The sequence below is a fragment of the Pestalotiopsis fici genome (assembly GCF_000516985.1).
Source record: "Pestalotiopsis fici W106-1 unplaced genomic scaffold PFICI_Scf_8, whole genome shotgun sequence".
Lineage (NCBI taxonomy): Eukaryota > Fungi > Ascomycota > Sordariomycetes > Amphisphaeriales > Sporocadaceae > Pestalotiopsis > Pestalotiopsis fici.
This window is the reverse complement of record NW_006917098.1, coordinates 2,260,832-2,283,178: the sequence shown is the minus strand read 5'-3', so window position 1 is coordinate 2,283,178 and position 22,347 is coordinate 2,260,832. Positions and strand designations below refer to the sequence as shown.

General features: G+C 50.4%; 5 protein-coding genes across 5 annotated transcripts; 3 read left to right on the top strand and 2 right to left on the bottom strand.

Annotated features, from left to right (window-relative positions):
* Positions 1 to 1,146: 1,146 nt before the first annotated feature.
* Positions 1,147 to 2,210, top strand: PFICI_11375 (uncharacterized protein; the record flags this gene model as incomplete). The annotated part of the gene is made up of 3 exons (XM_007839956.1): positions 1,147 to 1,282; positions 1,352 to 1,781; positions 1,844 to 2,210. 3 exons carry the CDS (start codon positions 1,147 to 1,149, stop codon positions 2,208 to 2,210), a joined length of 933 nt encoding a protein of 310 aa, XP_007838147.1.
* A 1,354-nt stretch (positions 2,211 to 3,564) lies between these two features.
* Positions 3,565 to 5,565, top strand: PFICI_11374 (uncharacterized protein; the record flags this gene model as incomplete). Its single annotated transcript, XM_007839955.1, has 4 exons — positions 3,565 to 3,682; positions 3,788 to 4,598; positions 4,707 to 5,085; positions 5,140 to 5,565. 4 exons carry the CDS (start codon positions 3,565 to 3,567, stop codon positions 5,563 to 5,565), a joined length of 1,734 nt encoding a protein of 577 aa, XP_007838146.1.
* A 4,650-nt stretch (positions 5,566 to 10,215) lies between these two features.
* PFICI_11373 (uncharacterized protein) lies at positions 10,216 to 14,642 on the top strand (the record flags this gene model as incomplete). Its single annotated transcript, XM_007839954.1, has 3 exons — positions 10,216 to 10,845; positions 10,904 to 14,428; positions 14,490 to 14,642. 3 exons carry the CDS (start codon positions 10,216 to 10,218, stop codon positions 14,640 to 14,642), a joined length of 4,308 nt encoding a protein of 1,435 aa, XP_007838145.1.
* Positions 14,643 to 16,137: 1,495 nt separating this feature from the next.
* PFICI_11372 (uncharacterized protein) lies at positions 16,138 to 17,841 on the bottom strand (the record flags this gene model as incomplete). The annotated part of the gene is made up of 1 exon (XM_007839953.1): positions 16,138 to 17,841. One exon carries the CDS (start codon positions 17,839 to 17,841, stop codon positions 16,138 to 16,140), a length of 1,704 nt encoding a protein of 567 aa, XP_007838144.1.
* Positions 17,842 to 19,117: 1,276 nt separating this feature from the next.
* Positions 19,118 to 20,644, bottom strand: PFICI_11371 (uncharacterized protein; the record flags this gene model as incomplete). Its single annotated transcript, XM_007839952.1, has 1 exon — positions 19,118 to 20,644. The coding sequence occupies one exon, from the start codon at positions 20,642 to 20,644 to the stop codon at positions 19,118 to 19,120; it is 1,527 nt and encodes a 508-aa protein (XP_007838143.1).
* Positions 20,645 to 22,347: the final 1,703 nt, after the last annotated feature.

The window sequence follows — 22,347 nt, the reverse complement described above, 5'->3', positions numbered from 1 at the left end:
CCTTCCGCGAAGGCCTTTTGGCCTCCTAATGCATAAGAAGCATCAGCATTGGCGTTTGTGATTTTCAAGCAGAGGAGTTAGGTATTCCTCTTTTGGTGTTGGTATTACGAGATAAGTCAACATGAGCATTGGATTTTGGGACGTTTCTATTCTTGCGGGGTGGATGAAAGAGTACATCAACAAGTCACCGCCTGGCATTCATGTCCCATGTATAATATGTAGAACGCCTCCCATGGCTTGGGACGAATGGCCACAATCATCTGGCCATGCAATATGCGAGAAGGGCTTTGATGGTACACCAGGCAGTTTATACATAGATGCAGATGATTGCTGGACGAACTCAAGTTTCTGCACACAAAATAAGATCTTATAAACGAAGCCAGCCGTGTCCTAGCGCCCATCATACGTAGCGCCTGCGATCTAGAAACGGTATGCTTTACGTATATTATGTACAGCGCACTGGGGTTCAACGACGTCACAAATAGTGGAATGCTTTAGGAACGACATATTCAAGGTACCGAGCTAGTAGTAAGACAACGGACAGGAGTAAGGACGATAGGACGAATCGTAGATACCTAGTACCTACTATATGTTGGTTGTGTGTGTAATGTAGCTCGTAGGGGTCCTGGGGCTTCGTCGCGCGCTAATAATTACGCACTATCTTATCGCTTGGGGTCGGGAGGCGCGAATCCCTGCGCTGCTATTACGCAACGCCCGTAAGGAATAGAGCTTCAGAGGGACGATGCACCACATAAGGCGCCCCCCCCCCCCTCTTCTCTCTCGTCCAGACCAAGAAAACAGTCCCAAACGGAGGGGGAAAAAAAAAGTAACCCACCAAAACCTGCTTTGCTGGTCCTCTCCCTGACCGCTCATCGTGAAGAAATTCTTTCTTTTCTTTATCGGCCAGGGCACATGAGAAACATCCCCGTTTTGAACATCAGGACCCTCGGAAGCGCATCGCCAATCTCTGCAGCAGCGTCCAGACCCCGTCTCCAAAAGAACAAAGCCTTCGGTTTCGCAGTCAAACCTGCACCCCGCTCGACTTTTGGACGTGTCGGATTCTCCAGCGCAGCAGCCTGCAGATCGCCCGCAACCAACAGTTTGACCGAGACTATAAAACAGATACTTGGTCCCCTCTTTGACAAGATGCCGCCCAGCAAGAAGCGCAAGATGGACGACGACGTACCCAAATTTTACGCCGTCCGCAGTGGCCATGAGCCCGGCGTCTATTTGACCTGGCCAGAATGCCAGGAACAGATTTCCGGCTTCAAAGGCGCACAATGTAGGTCGCCAGCAGTCTCTTCGTCTTGAAAGTGTCCAGATCCTCATTTGGCTAATGCTGAGTGTACAGTCAAAAAATTCGACAACGAGGAAGATGCCAACGACTTCGTGGCAGGCAGGCCAGTAAAGAACACTGCTCCCGATCCCAAGAAGCCACCCAAGTTCTACGCAGTGGCCATTGGTCGCGCACCCGGTATCTATAGTGAATGGACCGAGGTACAGAAAGCGATCAAGGATTGGAAAGGCGTCAAGCAACAGAGCTTCAAGACACGTGCCGAGGCGGTCCAGTACATTCAAATATACGGCGACGAAGCCGGCCAAAAGTCCATCGAGAATGAAGTGTCGATTGAGCCTCCGTCCAAGAAGAGCAAGACGAGCAAAACAAACAAGCCCATCGCGGACAGCGTCTTGCACATTTACACAGACGGCAGTAGCCGAGGAAACGGCAGGACTGGGGCCGCAGCAGGAGTGGGAGTCTTCTTTGGGGAGAATGACCCAAGGTTTGTGCTTGTTTAGTTTCCGCCATACCACGAAAATACGCACCAGACTTACAACACACCAGGAATATCTCTGAGCGCCTCCGGGGCGAGCCGCAAACAAATCAACGTGCTGAGTTGACTGCCATCTTGCGCGCACTGCAGAGGGTCTCGGTGGACCAAGATATCCAGATACATACCGACAGCAAGTACTCCCTCAACTGCATTACCGAGTGGTACAGAGGCTGGGTGACCAAGGGCTGGAAAACGCAAGGTGGAGAAGACGTGAAGAACAAGGATCTAGTCCAGGCCATCAGAGCCAAGATTGACGATCGTGATGCTTCGGGAACAAAGACCTTGTTCCAGTGGGTGAGGGGCCATGGAATCACGACTGGAAATGTCGAGGCCGACAAGCTCGCGGTTAGAGGCTCTGGGTTTGCAGCGGTTGACTAGTCAGTGTGTAAGGTGAATGAGAGCCGGTGGAAGCAAGTCCATCCAGAGAGGTATTGCCACTACCTCGTGTATTCTGTTGAAAGACGATACAGCAACGATGCCTCATGTTTAGCCGTAAAGGAGGAGGATTACAACACCAGATACCCAACTTTTTTTGATCTTCCAATCAGCGCAGTCTCAGCCCGGATAATTGAGAGGGTCACAATATTATTCATGGGTCAAGCAAATGCCCTTCAGGAAGTTTTTTCATATATACTATTGGCTCGTCTAGCCTCCAATGTATAAATATTCGCATTGGTCAATGAGTTGGTAGCCCGACTTGACTTGTAATGCGTATTCGACCGATATCCTATAGACGGACGTTAGTTACCTTTTTTATATGGGGCCTGCGTAAATTTTGATACCAACTGCGTGAGATATATTTACCTGCACACCAGGGCAACTGAAAAGAGATTCATCTATGCCGCCGATGCACATGATGTCAATTAGTCTCAAGGTCACTGCCGCCGCGCAAGCCGCTCGTCGTGAGGAGGCGGGTAACTAAGACGGCGCTAAAAAGCACCCCACGACTGCTGTACATTAGCAGAAGATAGCTGCGATAAGATCCCGAGGTCCCTACATCAGGTCGGTCAACACTATTGCGCTTCCCCGGATCGGGACCGGACTGCATACTGGGTCAGGCGGTATCCTCCGCATCACGACTCGAGGTTTTTTTTTTTTTTTTGCTGCTTCTTCTTCTTCTTTTTCTCCCCTCGCCCAAGCATCGCAACACAGAGATTTGCGCAGCTTACACCTTTCGAATCCCGAGTGTCGTATCGTGTACTTTGACTCTCGCCTAGAATCTCTTTTCACTGAGTTTCAGGGTTCTACCCCACGCGTACGTCGTCAGACGTTACACGAATTAATCCCTACCTAGAGATAGCAGTCCAACCTCACACCTACATACTACTGCCCGCAACGAAGCCTTGAGGATCGAAACTCTACATTTAGAAAAGCAAATCTTCTTTGAGCCTTGCCATATAGCAAGGTGGCGTTCAAGCGGTCGTACACTAACTCCCATGTCCTGCCAAATGATTCAATAACATTTGTTCAATTCCCGCCGGCAGTATGTATCTCCAGAGTTTTGTCCCTTGTCGTCGTTAGAACCATATCTGGGATATAACGCACACCCATTATTGATATTTGTCATGGAATGGAGAGAATCTTTGCTGACTTGTGCTCGTAGTATCATTGCCTGCCTGCCTTGCGGACTTGCAAGGACGATTCTGGTGTCACCTAGTTGACGAGCCGAATCTTAAAATACGTATCTGGGTAGCCAAGAAACGCTTACGTCGAGCATCAAGCATTAGCCAAGATGCCGACTCTAGCAGTCACCAACTTTAACATAGTAGTCTCCTTCCTTGGTGGCTTCATCAGCATCTTTGGTCTGGTGTCGTACCTATTGAAGGAGAACTTTTATATGTCCGAAGCCCGTGAGTGAATCCTGGGGGACATCATGTGCCCTGCATCCCACGGGCTATTCTTCTCTGCCGGAAATTGAACAAGCTGTATCACGGCGATGCTAATAGAGACTGCAGTGATATCCCTTTTGGCTGGTGTGGCATTTTCCCCTCATGCCGCGAATCTCATACGGCCTGTGGAATATGCTCTTGGGAGCGAGGACAATGTCAATGCTATCACGCTCGCATTCTCGCGCCTGGTACTCGGGGTCCAGCTAGTTCTAGCTGGAATTCAATTGCCAAGTCGCTACCTTAAGAAAGAATGGAGATCTCTCAGTCTTCTCCTAGGTCCTGTCATGACAGTCATGTGGTTGATCACCAGCCTCTTGATTTGGGGTTTCGTACCCAACCTGCCCTTCCTCCATGCTCTCGCCATCGGCGCTTGTGTGACCCCTACCGATCCTGTTCTTTCCAACGTTATTGTCAAGGGAAAGTTTGCAGATAGCAATGTGCCCAAGGAGCTGCAGAAAATCATCATTGCCGAATCTGGCGCCAATGACGGACTTGGCTATCCCTTTCTCTTCTTTGCTCTGTACCTGATCAAGTACATTGGCGATGGTGGCCAGGCTGAGTCAGGAGGTGCAGGTCTCGCCATGGGCCTCTGGTTTGGCGAGACTTGGGGTTACACCATTATTCTCAGCGTCATCTATGGTGCTGTTGTCGGCTGGCTGGCAAAGGAACTTTTGCATTATGCAGAGAGTCGCAAATGGGTTGATCGTGAGAGCTTCCTCGTCTTTGCAATTTCGCTCTCCCTCTTCATTGTGGGAACTTGTGGAATGATTGGGAGTGACGATGTTTTGGCATGTTTCATTGCTGGTAACTCCTTCACTTGGGATGATTGGTTTCGTCTTGAGACGCTGGATGAGGTGAGTAGAGGAGACTTTGCTTCGTATGATGCTGCATGCAATTGCTAACCAAACTTGCAGTACGATGATACCCTCTCCGTGGTCGACTTATAGCTATAGACCTTGCATTGACTTGACTGACACGTGCTTAGTTCATTACAACCCACCATTGATATGCTTCTAAACGTCACCATATTCCTGTGGTACGGTGCTGTGTGTCCTTGGACAATCTTCGCGCACAACAATGTCATCCCAATATACAGGCTGATCCCCCTAGGCATTCTCATCTTGTTGCTCAGGAGACCCCCGATCATTCTCGGCACTCGTAAATGGATACGACAGCTTCAAGATTTCCGAGAGTCACTCTTCATGGGCTTTTTTGGACCAGTGGGAGTTTCTGGCATCTTCTACCTCTATGTGACATTGGACTTTCTTGACACATTAAAGGTGGGAGATGAACAGAGGTCTGATGTTGCCAACATGGGTGAGACTGTCACTGTGATTGTATGGTTTGTTGCCATATGTAGTGTGGTAAGTCTCGTCTTATTTGTCCTCTAGTTGAACTGTTACTCACTTTTGTTCCAGGTCGTCCATGGTCTGAGCATCCCACTGGGCAAACTCGGCTTCTATCTGCCCAGAACTATTTCGCGCAGCTTGACCTTGGACAACCAGCAGCCCGACGCTAACCCGTCTTTCAACTTTCGTGGCCGTGCGAGTGCGTTTCTGCCCTCGTTCCAGTCCCGGTCACGAGGCGGCACGGAACCTAGCTCACCCAGCGCCTCGCGGTCTGCTTCGGCACGTCCCATCCATAGAATCGGTGGGACTGTAATCAAAGATAACCGTCAGACTGGTGGTGACGATACACAAACATTTGTGCCCGCGTCGAGATTCGAGGTCATAGGTTACGGGTCAACCCATGAAAATCAACCGCAGTCCCCTGGGCTACCAAACAGGACGATTCGGTTTGGAGACGAAGGCCGAACCAATTCCGAGGCGCCATCGGCTAGCTAGAGATACTGAAGCGTCTCGAAAGTCGGCGGCAGTGTCCAACTCGACTGGGCACGTCTGCACAGTCGTGGTGGCTGTACAAGCTCGCTGACCATCACTCGCTTGCCCCCTGAGGGTTAGCATGAAATCATATTTCAATTGAACCATTCATTAGAGGCCTGGCTACAAGATTCACATTATACAATTGTCCTCAACGAGCACAATTGCAGGATGCTCTACGAAGAGCTTCCTTCATCCTGGTGTGCTCTCGAGGTGCAGCCACGTCGATGTTGTGAGCATTTGGAGGAGCTTGCCATTTCACTTGCCCTTCTTCGTTTGCGTAGCCTAGCATATAGAGGTTCAGCACATGATCAGTGATGGATATGAAAGCATGTAGGGCGTTCGAGTTTCATTACGTACAACAACAAGTTTCCGTACAGGTTTTGTTGTTCGGGCCGTCGATTCAACATCGGCGGTAATTTTTTGCGGTTTTTCTTTTTCCTTTTGGTTTCCTCGGTCAATATACAGTCGCTCGTTTTCAAACTCTGCTGTTGCAAAACTCTGCCCTGAAAAGTCCCTCGCAATTCATTTGCATCATACCGTGACATTTGGTGTACCTTTATGTCTCCATCAGGCGGCACCGGATTCGACAAACCGAACCCAGACCTGAGTCACCAAGTCACGAAGAAGGGTCTTTAAAGTTTAATTCTTGTGTCAGTTCAGGAACCAAGAAACCATGCACAGCGTACATTACAAGGCTGAGTAGGCCTCCATTGCGTGGGGGGGTTATCAAGGTTGCTTGTCCTTCGATGGGCATAAAACAGGTAGGTTTTAATGTTTGACCCCCCAATCCCCCGTGTCCCCGAATTCGCCGAATGTCAAAACAAACTGTAGATCATTACACCCTTTGATTGTTGTATTTTTGTTCTTCACAACCTAAAGTCAGGGACAAGTTTTTGAATACTTACGAATGGCAAAAGCTGTCATATTGAATTCCGTATGTATGTATCGTCCGGGTGAGGGAATCGCCAGTATTATGTGCTCCGATATTTAATGATGACGTGGTTTTTGCTTGACCTTTCTGTCCTCGGTCCGAACAGAAATTTTCCATCATCTCTTTTCTCTCCTTCTCCCCGGTTCTCACCATGCATGCTTGGATGTTTTTGAAAGAGAAGGAACAGGACGGAAAGCGAGAAAATATTAGGTTACGTTCATCGGACGGAAAGTTTCGTGGGGGGGCGTTTTGCCGACAATTTTAGCGTCGACATCATTACACACCATAAGACATTGATACCTGCATAGTTGTTTGCAGCGAGGTCGGCATGTTATCTTGGAGAAGTGTGCAAGCGAGATGGACACACCGAGAGAGGGTTCATGATATCGATCTTATCCCGTCTCTTAGGCCACGGTGCCAAGCCACTCAGTCCAAGGAGCCCGGGGTTGGTACACGGACTGGAACTGTATTCATCACTACGATATGGAGACGATGATAAGGAAGGGGTGGGAAAAGAAAGCAAAGATGAAAGCCAAGACGAGATAGGGCTGTGGTGGTTCTTCTTCTTGTGGTTTGTGCCTTGATTGCGAAGATCGATTGCTGCATTGCGCAAGAAAATCAATCATACACATACCTACCTGGGAAGGGATGCTGCATCATGTACAGAGTACGCGCACGCTCGCTGACCAATATCAAAAAGTCATGTAGGTGCTAGGTAGGTATGTAGTATTTCGGCGAATTTTTTTTCTTCTTCTTCTTCTTCTCTCTCTCTCTCTCTTTATCTTTACTTCGCTTGACCCGGGGGGGAGGAGAGCCGCAGTGATAACCCGTCAATGTTGATCCTTCTTCAGGGATTCTTCTGTTTGCCGTCATTTGCGTTTTGACATCACTTATCTATCATTGTTCCATCTGTAGCAGAAAAAAAATGGCCGTTTCCCGGATGACGGGCAAAAGACGACAGAAAAACCTAGACACACGTCCGAGATAGGTGCCGTGGAGGTTTTTTTTTTTTTTTATTCATCATGACAGACAATATGCTCGGCAGCGGTACGCAGATTTAGCGTTGTATGAATTAGTACCTAGGTAAACGGTTTCTAAACAATCAATATTGGCTATTGTTTACCTTGAATCATGGGAAAAGACGAGCCACGTCTGGAACAGAAAGGTGTGCTTGTTTTACCAACCACGATAATATCTTGCCCGTACGTAGTTTATCTATAGGTTGACCAGCCCTGTAGTATCAAGTTACATACATACCTAGCACATACATGTACGTGCATGCATGCAAAGTATCTACGGATGCCTGAGCCGGTGAGGCTAGATGGTGGATTGTCCCTTGTACGCACGCACACGGCAATCAACCCATTCGACGAGGATTCCTCCGAGTTGTACAAAGTAAGTAAGTTGTACAAAGCAGATAGGCCATAGGAGGTAGACCGTAGTGTGAAGACCGAAATTCCCCGAGTATTCATTCACCCCCCAGACCCAAATTCTTCCCCCCCATGGTTTTTGAAATCGACTATTTTAGTTTACAGGCAAGAGAGAGAGAGAGGGAGAAAGAATTATGTACTCTGGAGTGCTGTAGCGCTGGCAGCACTACAGCAACGGGGCTTCGCCCCCTCCTTTGTGTGGCACCATGAGCGACGGCTGTCTCGTGCTCTTATTCCACTAGATAGAGTATTGTTCTGCACGGTAATGACATAAGACCCTGGTGAAGGGTCAAAGATTTTTCTCTTTTGAGTTCGCAAGGGTAATGCAGGTAGGCTGATAGGCCACACAGCCAGACAGAACCAGATTTTTTCCCTCTTTCTTTCTGTGTGCTGGAGCGAGCAGTTGTGTGTCGGGTGCCCCATGTACTACCAGAGTGGTAATATCCATATGGAGACCGAGAGGGCGGAAGAGGGCGGATGATCGGCCTTGAGAGGGGACCTTAGTACGCTTGGCTGGCTTGGCCCGTTCTGCTTGCTGGCAATAAATGGATACTGGAGCTGCGTACAAGGTAATGTACAGGTAGGTTTGGAAGGCTACGGGGCTTGGGGTCTTGTGGCACTGACTGCTTGGACAAGGCGCCAAGTAGGTCATTGTGGATTGGATTTTCTTTGCACGCGTATGTGTTTTATTTTCACGAGTGTAGAAATTCAATGGACTTCAATGGTATATCGAAGGGCAATGTATTGAGTGCGTAGCACGGCCTCACTAGCACTAGATTTGTGCCTTGCGGAGAATCGCAATGGGCCCAACGCCTAATCGTGCCGACAAACTTGTCGAGGATAGATAGTATAGATCTAGGGTAGAATGGAAATCTCCTCATGGTGCATATATCATTTTTCGGGGGCTCCAAAATGCCATCGGCGGCGCCTGGTGCCTGATGGCAAAAATCTACTTGTACCTAATGTAATGTAAACTTTAGCCAGCTTTTGCTGTGCCTGGGTTTTTTTTTCTTCAAATCTCATCTGGGTGTCTGCTTCTTGGCTTGGCCCCCCGAGAACCCCCGGTCCATCAATATCAACTGGGCAGGGTCTTATTGGCGGGTGCTGGCATTAGCGTCCTTTCTCCAGGGCCGGCTAGCGACTGTTAGCTGCCAATTCTCGAACTCATTCCTCCACTTTTCTTGCTGTCCTGCTGTTCTGGAGTGCGCGGCTATCGGCCCTGCTGCTGTCTAGACGTCTTCTCTGCTTCTTTACACATTCATCTCCTGACTGAATAACCACATTACCTATCTGCGCCCTCTTTGGACCTATCTTAGGTAGGTATCACTAGTTCAGACCTTTTTGCACTCAGTGAAGCGACACGAGACCAAGACGGACACAACACCAAATTGTCTGTCTGCCGACATATTCTTCTTCTTACTACCCAGCCCTCGGTGCTGGAAAATCACAGACAACAGCAAAAGAGCAAACAAGGTAAGGGGGTTTACCTAATAAGAGCTGCTACGTACCTACACCTAGATCTCGCTCAAATATAACGTACACAACTGCCTGCCCAGCAGCCAGCAGTACCTAGCCCACCCCCCCAGTACCTTTTTAGTGAGTGGCTAGACAGAAGACGCCCCTCCTTGCCTCCCAAATTGACCCCCAGCCAGGTCCGTCTAACCCGATAGCGGAAAGTCGATCACTCACTGAGTGTCCAGCTTACCGCAATTTTGGCCCTCCCCTTCTCGAAAACTCAACACCCACGCGTCTCCAGTCAATCAATCAATCAATCCCACCTCGACCAAAGGCCGACGTCGACATCCACATACGTCGCCATTCCACCCGAAAACATCACAAACAAACAAATCACAGTGTCGCCTGACTTGCAGCTTCTTATTCATCCCGGTCACGAATTATTTCGACGGCGCAGTTCAATCCCACCAGCTTGAGCACGTAATCAAACCGACCTTCGTCGGTGACAATGCAGCTTCGGGTTTGAAGGCCTGTCCTGCTGACATTTCAGACTGCTACTGCTCCCTCCCTCCTCCCAACACCTCTGTGTGGAGTCTAGCGAAAGTTTCTCGCAATCAAGAACGAATTTTCAATTCGCCTGGTCAGAAAGCTTTACCGAGAGTGCTGTCCTGCCCAGCGTCGAGAACAACGTCGAGTTATTTCGCAGTTACTCAACAATTGGGCTGGTGGATCAGAGACGGATTTGAGGACTACTTTTTTTCTTCGCGACCAAGTTGTTTGGCGTTTCTGGAGGCGATGCCATCTAGTGCTTTCAACTTTGGCAGGACATTTGAGTCCGACACGGGACTGCCAGGGGATGCCTATGGCGGCGAGTTCATGAACGACGACGAAAGCAGCGGCCTCTACCCGTACGTCGACACGGACATGCTGCAGCTGGATCAAGCTGCATTTACAGATCACAAAACACTCGGTGCTACCTCCGACCGCGCGACAGAACACACACATCTAGGTGCGCCTGGCTTTTCGCCAGAGCTGCATCGGGTCTCATCCTCATCAGGCTCGAGCCGAAGTGACGGTTCAAACTCGTCGAGGACCGGGAGTCGGACCTCGCCAGACATTATGATGACAAAGGACATGCCTTTTGGTAATGGCAAAACACCACTTACCGTGATTGGAAATGGAGGCTTTGGTATCGATGGCAATACCGACTTCCTGGTAGATGACACGCAAGTCCCTTCGCACTTTGACAACAACTACTTTGATTTTGAAAGTGCCTCAATCGAGAGTGCCTCAAGCAGCCCAAGTGCTGCACCCGTTGCAGATGGTCACCAGTCCATGTCTCCAGAAGCTCATTTGATGGGCACCGTGGCACCTATTGGAAGTCCAAATGCAAAGAGAACGAAAACCCACGTGAAGGCTCAATCTGTGAGAGACCCCTTACCCAACGCAGGCAGAAGTGATAAGCTAACAAGCGCAAAAAAAGCAACACTCCTTGACCCAAGGGTTCCAGTCATTACGCACCAACAGAGAGTCCATGTCGCCAATGCGAAATGACCGCATCACCAGAGGGCCGTCCATGTCCCCCATGTATGTGAGCAACGAGGTGTCTCCGGCAACCGGCTTGAACACGCCTTCGCCCGAAAACAAATTCGATTTCAGTGCGCCACACAATGGGTTACCCACTGCCCAATCATGGGGATTAGGTTACCCGCAACCGGGTCCGTTTGCATCGCATGGAATGGGGGAGGTGCCGGCTTACAATAACCACCGCATGTCGAACCTAGTTCCTCCGCCCCAGCAGCCTTTCCCTACATCGGCGCCAAAGCTGGTCATTCAGTCGACGCCTCTGAAGTCTCGCGTCGAGACGCAAATACCCATCAAGATGATTGTATATAACATGCCGCCAATGTATAAGCGCCTTCATCTACCTCCACATACCATCTCGAAAGCCAAACTCCTGGCAAAGCAGGCAGCAGCACCTTCACCCGATATGCTAGAGCTGTACACTATGCTTGTTTGTACCAGCGCCATGCGAGACGAGGAGAAGCTGAAAAAGGCATTTGCTCGTGCAGCTGAAATAGGTCACCCAAAGAAGCACGAAGCTGATCCAGCTGACGATGACGAATCACCTCAGAACGGAGGTGAAGTCCGAATTTGCGCCGGTTGCATTACCCGAGAACGAAAACGGGCCGGCCGTAAGAAGAACAAGAAACCTGAAGAGGATGAGCTGTGGGATGCACACCAGTTTCATCGGGCCATTGTTTTCAACACGAACGAAGTCAAGGAATGGCAAGCCGTTGCTGAGCCAGCAGTAGTTGGTGTTCATATTCCACCGGGTACGATGCAAGTCGACGCGCCGATGCGTATTGCCTGCTACTGTCGACATCACGCGGAGAAAATGGGTTTCAAGGTCATCTTTACCATCAAGGATTTCCAAGGTCGTGTCGTAGCGCAGGAGATATCTTCGTCAATCATGATTACGGACGATCACAAGACTCACGTGCCCGTCAGTGCTCAGGCGTCTTCGGGTACCGGCAACCCTGAGAACTCAATGCCGTCTGCATCAATCGAAGCACCGGACGGCAATTCACTCGAAACCACTCTGTCGTATCAGCCAGCGACACAACCCGCGCCCGACTTTCATGGCTTGCAACACGTCGCTCAGGCGCCGTATCATCAGCTATTAACCAACCCCCAGAGCTCACAAGGTGCCTCGGTGGCGCCAACGCCCCATAGCCAGTCTAGGCAGGTGTCGCCGGTCAGCCCGTCAGGCCCTGCCTCAAAGAAGAGAAAGGCTAGTGGTTCTGTCAAAGTGCCTTCGGAGCTCGCTATGACTCGAATCGAAGCTGCGCAGCCACCGCCAAACATGCCTCTCGCAAATCCGCCCAATTCGTCGGCTGTCTCTGCCGCACAATCCCCATTCTCACCACCGGCGCAAAATTACAACCTACAGGGCAATAACAACGGATTATTCGCTAATGGTACTCAACCAGGCTTTGGTTCCAATGCTATGCCGCAACATTTCACAACAGGCTCGGTGACTCCCAACAATACCAATGGCAACGATCAGGTCCTTTTCTCCGGTGCTAACAGAAATATGAGCTTGGACAATTTAAACATTACACAGTCAATGTTTTCGGCACCTCCTTCAGCACACCCTAGCCGTGCCCCGAGTCCGAATTCTTTGAGGAATGATGCCCAGCAGAGTCCGCTCAGCCAGGCATTGTATGCGCAAGCCTCCATGAACATGAATGTCAACCCACCGGCTGTCCCGACAATTCATAAAATCATTCCCAACGAGGGCCCAAAATCTGGTGGAATTGAGGTCACTATATTGGGAAGAAATTTCACCAACGATGGCCTGGAGGTGATGTTTGGAGAGCAGAGAGCGACGACAACCACCTACTGGGGTGAAACTTCTCTCGTTTGCCTGCTTCCGCCTTCTCAAATTACTGGCCCCGTTGTTGTTTCTATTAGACAACCCAGATCCGCAGAGCCACCGACATTAAGCAAGAATCCGCCAATTTTCCGTTACCACGATGACAACGAAGATCAGCTCATGAGGACTGCTTTGGCTGTTCTTGGCACAAAATTCAATGGACAAATCACAGATGTTGCGAGCATAGCACGTAGCATCATACAAGCCCGGAGCGGCGGAGAGCCAGTCTGGGGAGCCCCCGCCGGTTCAAACGGCCAAGCGCCAGGTGGCTATAGCTTCGATCACGCTCATACTCTGGAGACTGCTCTTCTCCAGATACTAGAGATGATCGATCTTGACGATAGTATTCACAAGGTGCGAATCAATCTGAGGCGGTCCACTGGTCAGACAATGCTTCACCTCGCTTGCTCGATTGGCATGATTCGTTTCGTGGCTGGACTGCTGTCACGCGGGGCCAATCCAGGTGCCCGCGACAAGGGAGGCTTTACGCCGCTACATTTTGCTGCCATGAACAACCACCCCGAGATTGTTCGTCGCCTCATCATTGCCGGTGCAGATCCAACGATGCGCAGCCTCTCAGGCTTGCGTCCAGTGGATCTTGCTCCCAAAGATCCCACACAGTCTAGGGATGTAGTTCGTGCCCTTCGCCGGATTCAAACCCACGAGCGAAGCCGTAGTGGTAGCTCGCTGCAGAGCAGGGCCAATAGCGCGACGTCCTTACGATCGCTGTGGGATCCGCCTGCCGCTATTCGCCCTCAAGAATTTATGTCTGATTCGTCTGATCGGGTCGATTCGAGTGATAGCTATGAAGACTCGTCCGAGGATGAAAAGCCAACTGCTGAGAGCGAATGGCTAAATATGAGACGAGCGAGTGCTACCCATGGTAGTAAGCCTCCACGCGCCGTTGCCTCGCCACCCGCGACAGATATCCCCGCTGGCATGGCCTCACCTACAGCCGCCATGACAGCTTTCAGGGATCAATTGACAGCACAGATGCAACAGTTTCAGCAAAGTATGGCAATGCATCTCCAAAACTGGCCGCAGTGGCAAATGCCGCAAATGCCACAGATGCCACAGATGCCGCACATGCCAGTTCTTCCGGATTATCACAACTATTTGCACAACGCGCCGCCTGTCATGCAACGCATCGCCTCTCTGGTTCCCGCGATTGGTGCCGCAAGACCTGACTCCGCTGAAGAACAGGTCCCAGGGGATGGAGGCAGGCAAAGATGGGAAGCACCGTCCGCCTTGAGCGCCAACCACGCATCGCCTCCCGCCTACGATGAACTCTTCCCGCAAAAGCAGGCCAAAACCAAGCAAGATCTCAAGCAAGCAAACATTGCTGCCGCCACCACAGCCGCCGCCGAGTGTGCACTAGACGAGAAGTGCGCAACACTATATGATCAAGACCAGGTAGCAGTTGAATCATCAAGGGTCCGTGAGAGGCCAGCGCTTCTGCAGATTGGGCACAAGAATGCCATTACAAAGGAGCAACAGGAGAATTTACAGCGCGCCCACGCCGAGAGGCTCAAGACCGGCAGCAGTGATAAGATGCTCTGGTTCGTCTGGGTATGTGAAAAACTTTGCCTGATCCATTTAACGCGAGACATTTGCTAACTCGTAGCCACAGATTCCTCTGCTCACTCTCATTCTCGGCTTTATGCTCTTCAACGGCGCTTTGGGCTTTGTCTCTGGAACAGGCAGTATCATCAAATCGACGGCGACCTTAGTGGCATCCCCTGGGGAAGCCCTACTACGAATGCGCGAAGAAGCTCCCGCTTAACCACAAGACCATACATATCCAGCAATGGTTTCGGTCATTTTCACAAGTCATTTTTGGTTCTTTTTTTCGGGCAGGCACTTATCATAGCGAATCATTCAACCATAGAACCCCCCAGCTCCCATTTTACCGTCATCACGGGGGTTTCCGCAATCTGAACCATGAGTACGGGGATTTGGTTATTGCCAGCATTATTTGTTTGATTGCTTTATATACGTATTATTATTTTTTCTAGTCATTGGACGTTGGCGGTGGGATTGAACTGGGTGCAGGGTAAAGGCAAATGATCAAGATCGTACGGGACAGAAAGAATGGCTGAAAGAGATTTTTCTTGCCTTCTTATTATCGTTGACATGATGACGGGTTATCAACACACGTGCAAGAGTCACGTGGTCCACAGGAAGGACGAGAAATACTCTTTTGGGCGTTTTCTGGGGTTCTTCTTGTTTTTGTTTTACTTTTTTCTCTTTGGACATTCCCATGAGAAGTAGAAGAAGAATCCATTTTGAGTGTTATATATATATACCTAACTGTGTATGTGTAGATAGAGTATCTCACGCGAGTGCGTGCTTGATCACGATTGCCCCGTCTTGTTACTATTCTCTGAAGCTCAATGTGTAAGAGGGGGAAAAATAAAATATAAAAAAATGAAAAATCTAAAGTCAAAAAGTCTCAGTCTATTGTGCACTGAAAGCGCCGTAATTGATATCCCACTTAAGATGGATCAAAAAGAATAATACATTAGACAGCCCATATGGCTGCAACTAGAGAAGGAACAAAAGAAGACAGGAGCACCCATCTACAATGAACACCACACTTATGTGAAAAAGACAGTTGGCTACACCTATCTAATGCATGATGAGCCAGAGACTGCTCGAAACAAGATGTGAAGAAAAGGATAGGCGTTGCCCTTACTTTTTTCATGGCTATATACAAGGTACAATGGCCTTTCTGATGACCAAAGGTATTCAGAGCCGTACATGCGGAAACGAGAGTGAAAACAAGACAACATGTATAAAAACGCCCCAAGAAACTCCCCATCATTCAATACCGAAGCTCTTCATTTATGACCCCCCATCATCGCCAGTAATGCCGTGGCGGGAAAAGATATAACAAGAAGGAACTTCTCCAGAAGCAAATCATGATTAGAAAACAAAATTATCAAGGACGTATCATCCAGAACAGAAATTAGATTTCGTGACCTCGTGGGCTGTCGTGACCGAAGCAAGTCTTGGGAAAAGACAAATCAAAGTGACCGAAAACACCATGTATGATGATATGCAAGCCTTCATCCCTCAATCACTCTCTCCCTCTCTTTGGAGAATGCGGCAACTGAAAAACCAGAAATCTTGCAGCTTCGCGTTTAGTCAATCTTTCAGTCGTGTGCCACTTGACCATGGCGTGCGCTTTCATTTCCAACTTCGACAACAAGGCCTGCCCGTTACAGAGATTCTGTATCTCAAGTGCTGATTAGGCTCATTTCTTGTTCTGGTGGTTCCTATAGCGCTTGTCCATACGTGATTGGGATGATCTCGTTCTCATCCACGCTCATTCTTTCATGTTTGTAGAGTTTTGGGATAGAGGGGACAGAAGGGATTCCCTTGTTCAAATCTGGCACGATACATAGAGGCTCGGCTGTAAGGACAGACTGCCCATCAGAAGACGTATGGTAGGCACTCTCAAAATGGTGGTCTGGCTGCAAACTGTCCACCGAGCTCCGAGAGTGAGTGCCACTGTCGACATCCATGGGCTCCCAGTTGGTGGTGCCGTACTGATGATCTTCGCTGTGCCTGATTGCCGTGGAGCCCAAATATTTGTCCAATGTGACGGGGGGCCTCGAGGGGCCTTTGCCGTTCTCGTTTCTCTTCTGCAGACGCTTGGAGACTGAGCGAACCCTTAGACCAGTCTCCATTCCCGGTGCACCAGGACTGAAATAGACGTTTTTCTCTTCGCTGTCTGTCTCCGGCCCGTCAGCTACCGTTGGAACAATGCGGATCATGCCGTCGCTCTTTGTTTGCAGTTGGCTGGCCAGGGCGCTGGGCATCTTGCGCAGCTTCTTTGACACACGTCGGCTGATCCCACCCACCTGTGTAGCAATGTGTTCCGCGGTCGACGAAGAAGGTAGCTGCTGAGAGACCATGGACGCGACCTCGGAGACATTATCATCCCAAGAGTCGCCACGGGCACGCTTCCGTCCTCGAAATCCCTTTCGAAAACTTTCCCAGGATGGTTTCACCTTGACCTGATTCGTTTCCGGAAAGAGCGGAGGAGGCGGTGGTAGGCTAGAAGGCATCGGCGGTATCGCAAATTCTCTAATGCCGGGCGACGGCGGCATGGTAAAGGAAGACCGCTTAGAAGCCTGCTCTAATGACGGACGATCTAAGGATGGAATGGTGGACAGTGGGGGCAGTCCACGAGAGACATGGTTTGGTACAGAGCCCGGAGCGGGCTGACGTGTGGACTGGATGGCATGAGCCTTGAAGAAGCCCGTAGCCATGAGCTCATTGTAGGACGCCATGATTTCTTCCTTGGTGGGACGATCGCTCATATTGGGACCGCCCGAGCCATGGAAGCTGGCGGGTAGTTGTGGGATCTGTGACGAGCTCTGGGATTTCGCCATGCCTCCCCGTTGAACGGGTATCGGGATGGGGCGGGCAGGAGCGGGCATTGCTCCGGTTAGCAACATTGGCTGGTGTTGCTGTTGCGTGTACGATGTTGGCGGTTGCTGCAAGCTTGTCCTCTTGTCCATCTCGTTTTGCACATTGCTCAGGACCGACTTGGTACCCGTAGGCTTGCCGAATAAAACCTCGCGCACACGACCAAGAAGGCCGGGCTTCTTTTGCACGTCTTCCATCTTCAAGTCCTGCGATTGCTCAAGCTGCTCGAGTTGTCCTTGTCGAAGGCGCAGTGTGTCATAGGGCAGCGTCTGGAGCTGAGCCTGGGCAGACATGGGCCGCTCGCGGCGCCTACTGATGCTTCTAACACGTCGCGGGGCCCGTTGGGGCGGCTGCGCGACGTGGTTCTTGTTTTCTGCTTGGCCATAGAACTGCTTCTCATACTCGGCAGCCTCTTCGGGCCCTAGAAATTGTACAGGAGGGGCGGCGCTGCACCTGTCGTTCATGGATCCCTCCTGGAAGCGAGAGGTTGGTCTTCCGCCATCGGCCGAGGGGCGAGGGACTACACCGGCCGTGGTGGTGGTCATGTTGATGGAGGCCGATGTCGACGACGTTTTGGTTTCTTCGTCATCCGCTGATTCTTGTCGACGCAAGTAACCCTATGCGCGCTACAGGGAAAAGGTTGTTGTTATTGATTTCAGGAATCGCTTGGGAGAATTGTCTGAATTGTGTATTGACGGGTATGTTTTTGGGTGAGATGCAGACACAGAACTAGACCGGACGAGTCTGTAGCTCGAGGAGTGGGGGATTTGATTTGGGTGTGGAATGGGAAATTCTTGTTTACTCACCTTGGATTTGTTTACTAACGGGGGATCGGCCGTGGTTGCCCAGCGTTGGCGGGGAGCCCCAACTTGGGGGTGGAGCGGACGGAGGGGCGGACTGATGATCAACTTTGTGGAACCGGAGACAGCCCAGATTGGTACAGATTAGAGAGATTTCAAGGCACGGGAAAAAAAAAAAAAAAAAAAAAACCTACTACGTACTACGTCTGATGTCTACAAACACCACTAATAATAAGAGCCAGCCATTGAAAGCCATCCCAGTGGGGTACATTGATTACCTACATCACTGTCGTTAGCTGGTCATAACTTAAATACTTTGATAATAACTCCCAGATAATAAACATGAATACACACAAGCCTCGCCCTTTCTTTAGTTTCATCTATATAGTCTTTTCGGCAATTTTTTTAAACTTGATTTTCAGGTCAAGTACAACTTGCCTCCTGAAAATTTTAAAAAATATTTCATATATTTAAGTATGAATCTCTCAAAAATAATTTTTGACCTGCCTGACCACCGTCTACTTAGGGTCCTTGAGCAGGCCATGCTTGAATTGCCGTGTTGCTGCTTTAAACACACTATACGCGCTCGCTTATTGCCCCCCGTCCCATATGTGAATTCCAACAATGAAGCTACCATTATCAAATAGCGAGGACAATGTCTGCAACATGCAGTCCCGGTGCTGGATCCCATCATCCTGTTGTCTCTGTACTTTGGACAAACACAAGACCCTCACCCTTTGCGATGGACAATGCTCCCGAGACCGTACGCCAGTGGCATCTACAAGCAGCCGCCACTTTCTGAAATCCGCCTTGCCGTACAAAATAAATAGTAGTGTATACCGTGAAGCAGAGAGAAAAGAAAAGAGAAAAAAAAAACATGTCTGGCTGGCATTCTCGAGGCACAGCTAGGTCTGTCGTCGTATAACCAAATCAGAAAAAGGTGCTGACGTTGGTGAACGTAGATTTTCGTAAATACAATGTTTCAGCAAAGAAATGCAATGGTATCATGGTGTGTTGTTGCTCAACGCAGTTCGTTGTCCACTAGAGATCGAAACGACCGTTTGCGAGAATGCTTCATGCTGTCGCGCTCGTCCTCGGCCCGTAGTTGGGGGTCGATAGCCACCCGAAGATCATCCCCCATGTAACCAGGAGATTCCTTTTCTGAGCCGTTACCGCCTGCTCTCTTGTACACAAGATGCGACTTGAGGTCGTCGACAGAGTACTCGCCATCATTCGATTCCTCGTATGAGCGCTTCAGCGAAGAGATAATCGTTCCGCTGATTGACGAGCTAGAACTCGGAATAAGGGAAGTTGTTGGCGACGGCAGTTCGGGCTTGATCATTGGAGGCAATTGAGAATCGCGACGGAAGCCCGTATCAATCGGCGGCATTGGCGGCCTTGGCTGAAGAGGTGGGCCATATGCTGAAACTGGTTGTGCAGGCATTGACGGGTACGTCAACGACGACCGTCTGTCTTCCACTACGTGCGACGCTGTTCTGTCGCCATACGGGTGCCCATAGGTTGGAGTTGGCGGGTATGCTGATGATGAGGCAAACGAGTTGTGACGGTAAGAAGGTGTGTGGGCTGCTGGCGAGACTGGCTCCGAGTGCAGTGCCGGCGCCGGCGGTGCAGGCTGGTATGGCTTGTTGTACGTTGGCGCAGCAAAGCTCAGCAGACGTTGGCTGGGAGCCAGTGCGGGTGGAGGAGGGTGGTGGTCAAAGCCGGATGCGCGACGGTCGCTTGCGCTGCTAAGAGATCGGTTGCGGTAGGCGTCAGCCGGAGACTGAGTTCTGCGATCCTTGGCATATTCCTCATCGCGCTGTTCGTAATCATTTGTCTGGGCAGCGCCCTTATTCTCACGACGACGCATCCTGACATCTCTCCGAATTCTGACGCGGCACCCTTGCTCAGCCACAGTGCGACTCAGTGGTGTGCTCTCCGCAAGGCCGGGAAACTTCTTGGCGCTGAAGACGGTGAAAGGTTGCGATCTGACCTCGTTAAGAAATGTGAAAAATAGACCGTCCTCGTCCTCCATGTTGTCACCCTGGTCGATGGGGTTCAGGTCCTGAGCGTCCTTGTTCCGCTCGTACAGTCGAAAGATTAGCTTGTAGCGTCCCTCGTGGCGTACAGATAGGTCCGGGAAGAGAAAGTAGCCAGCTGGCGATGGGCGATCAAGGTAACAGCAAGCGGAAACGGGTACACCAGTCAAGACGGGAGGCGACGTAGCTGCTGGTGTTTGCACACGACCGTGTGCCATGGGACGGGCGTTCTCCAGAGATACAAAGAGAAAGAAGTCGGAGTTGTAGTCCATGGTAACATCTTTGGCTTCGGCCATGGTCTCGCCCTCCCACACCGTCAAGCGAACAATAGGCGGAGGGTCAACAGGTCGACGATCAGCAGAAGATTTAGGTCCAGATCCACATGCTCTGGCACGCTCAGGTTGTTGAATGACCATGAGATCGTAATGAATACGCTTTCCAGCTCTCGTTTGACGGCTCCATTGCTGATGCGACAGCGGATCTCCCGCCTTGTGAATGTGTGTCGCCATTTTTGTCTAAGAATAAGTTAATATTGTGATTGTCTATGGATGATGTGATAGCATCATCGCGTTGAAGATGAGTTGTGGGGACGACGCAACAATGCGGTCGACGTCTACGATGGAATGGTTTTCCAGAGCATCACAGTAGGTGTGAGATGTGTCATCATACCTTGGATGTGAAAAAGCTGCAGCCAGCGGGTCAAGGATGACGGGCGCAGTGGTGAACGAGCCTGATTGCCCGTATACTCAAAACCTACAGCGTGGAATGGCGGAATTGATACTGCAATATAACGAAACGTTTGAGTAAATTCTGGCAGCCGACCTCTGATACTCGTAAAGAAAGATGTGACGGTTCTTTCTTTCTTTCTTTTCTTTCTTCTTTTCTCCCTTCCTTCCTTCGCGCGAGTCGAATCGAGTGCAACGGGGTTGTTCAACTTCAGACTCAAGGGCGGTGGCGGCGTCGGCGACAACGAGGATGAACAGGTGGAAAGAGAAAGGTTGAGTCAAGCCCGAGTCAAAAAATTGGAGGGAGACCCGTTGAGCTGGAACGCGGGAAGGGTAAGTGAGAATGTAAGAAAGCTTAAGGGCCAGGAGGAAAGGCAATTGTGAGTGGCAGACCCGAGGCGCTGGAGCTGGGGCCTTGCTTTTCGAGGGGCGCGGCAGTGGGCACGGTGCTGGGTGCTGGGGCCACTGACTCGCTTGGCTATTAGGTTAGGTATGTCCCAAGGGCAAGCAGCGGGTTGGAGGTTTGACCAGGTCCCGGGGATTAGGAACAGGGTGGGCGGACGCCAGGCTCTTGTTGGTTTAGACCAACGACAAGGTAAAATGGCAAGGGTAGGTAATAAGGTAGGTACTGCGTAGGTGGCAGCAAGCAGCTGGAGAGGGGGGAGGGGGGCGGAGGGTGGCCTCGAGACGACAGAGCAGACGCAAGAGGGAGAGACAGACAGACAGACAGACAGGCAGGCAGGACAGACAGCTTTACACTAGCAGAGAGGTACCGATCGATCGGACACGGCAGGCAATGGTGCGCGAGTCAAATAAAGACGGGGTCACTTCACTCTGACGATGCTCTCTGTGTTTTCTGCTTATATTCCTGTGTGCTCTTGTGCCAAAAGTCTTGATTCCATTTCTTCCCTTGCTTGAGGTGGAGTTTGAAATGGCTGCTGTCCAGCTGTCAGTTTGTATGTGAAATTTCAGCGGAAACGCAGGCGAAAGGGGGCGGCAGTGGGTTGGAGGCAGGCCCCCTGCAGAAGAATTTTGACACTCGTCACCAAAACGGGTGGTTTTCGATACCACAAGACAAAGGTGAACCGACCGAAAAATTGAGCTGTAACAAGGGGAATTAATCTCCAAGAGCAGGGAAATATTACATTTCTTGAATTGTATTTTTTACAATTCTTTTGGTAGATATTTGGCCGTCTGAAGTTGGGATACTACTGTGTAGTGGGCGCGAGTATCAAAATTCTTATGCGGGCCTCCTGGAGGGGAGTTTCGTCGCTTTTCCTTGACCAAAGACTGGGGAACTTGCCGCGGAAAAGGAAAAGGTGGGAAGGGAAAAAGAGAGAAAGAGGGAATGTGTGGGTGAGTGGAGACTGACTTATCGAAACAGGGATTTGGGGATTTCCATGGTAGCTGGTCATCCGCGGAGCCAATCAAGGTCCTGGTTCTTGAGCCCACCTGTGCGACGACGCCAAGGTCTAAATGTACATCAC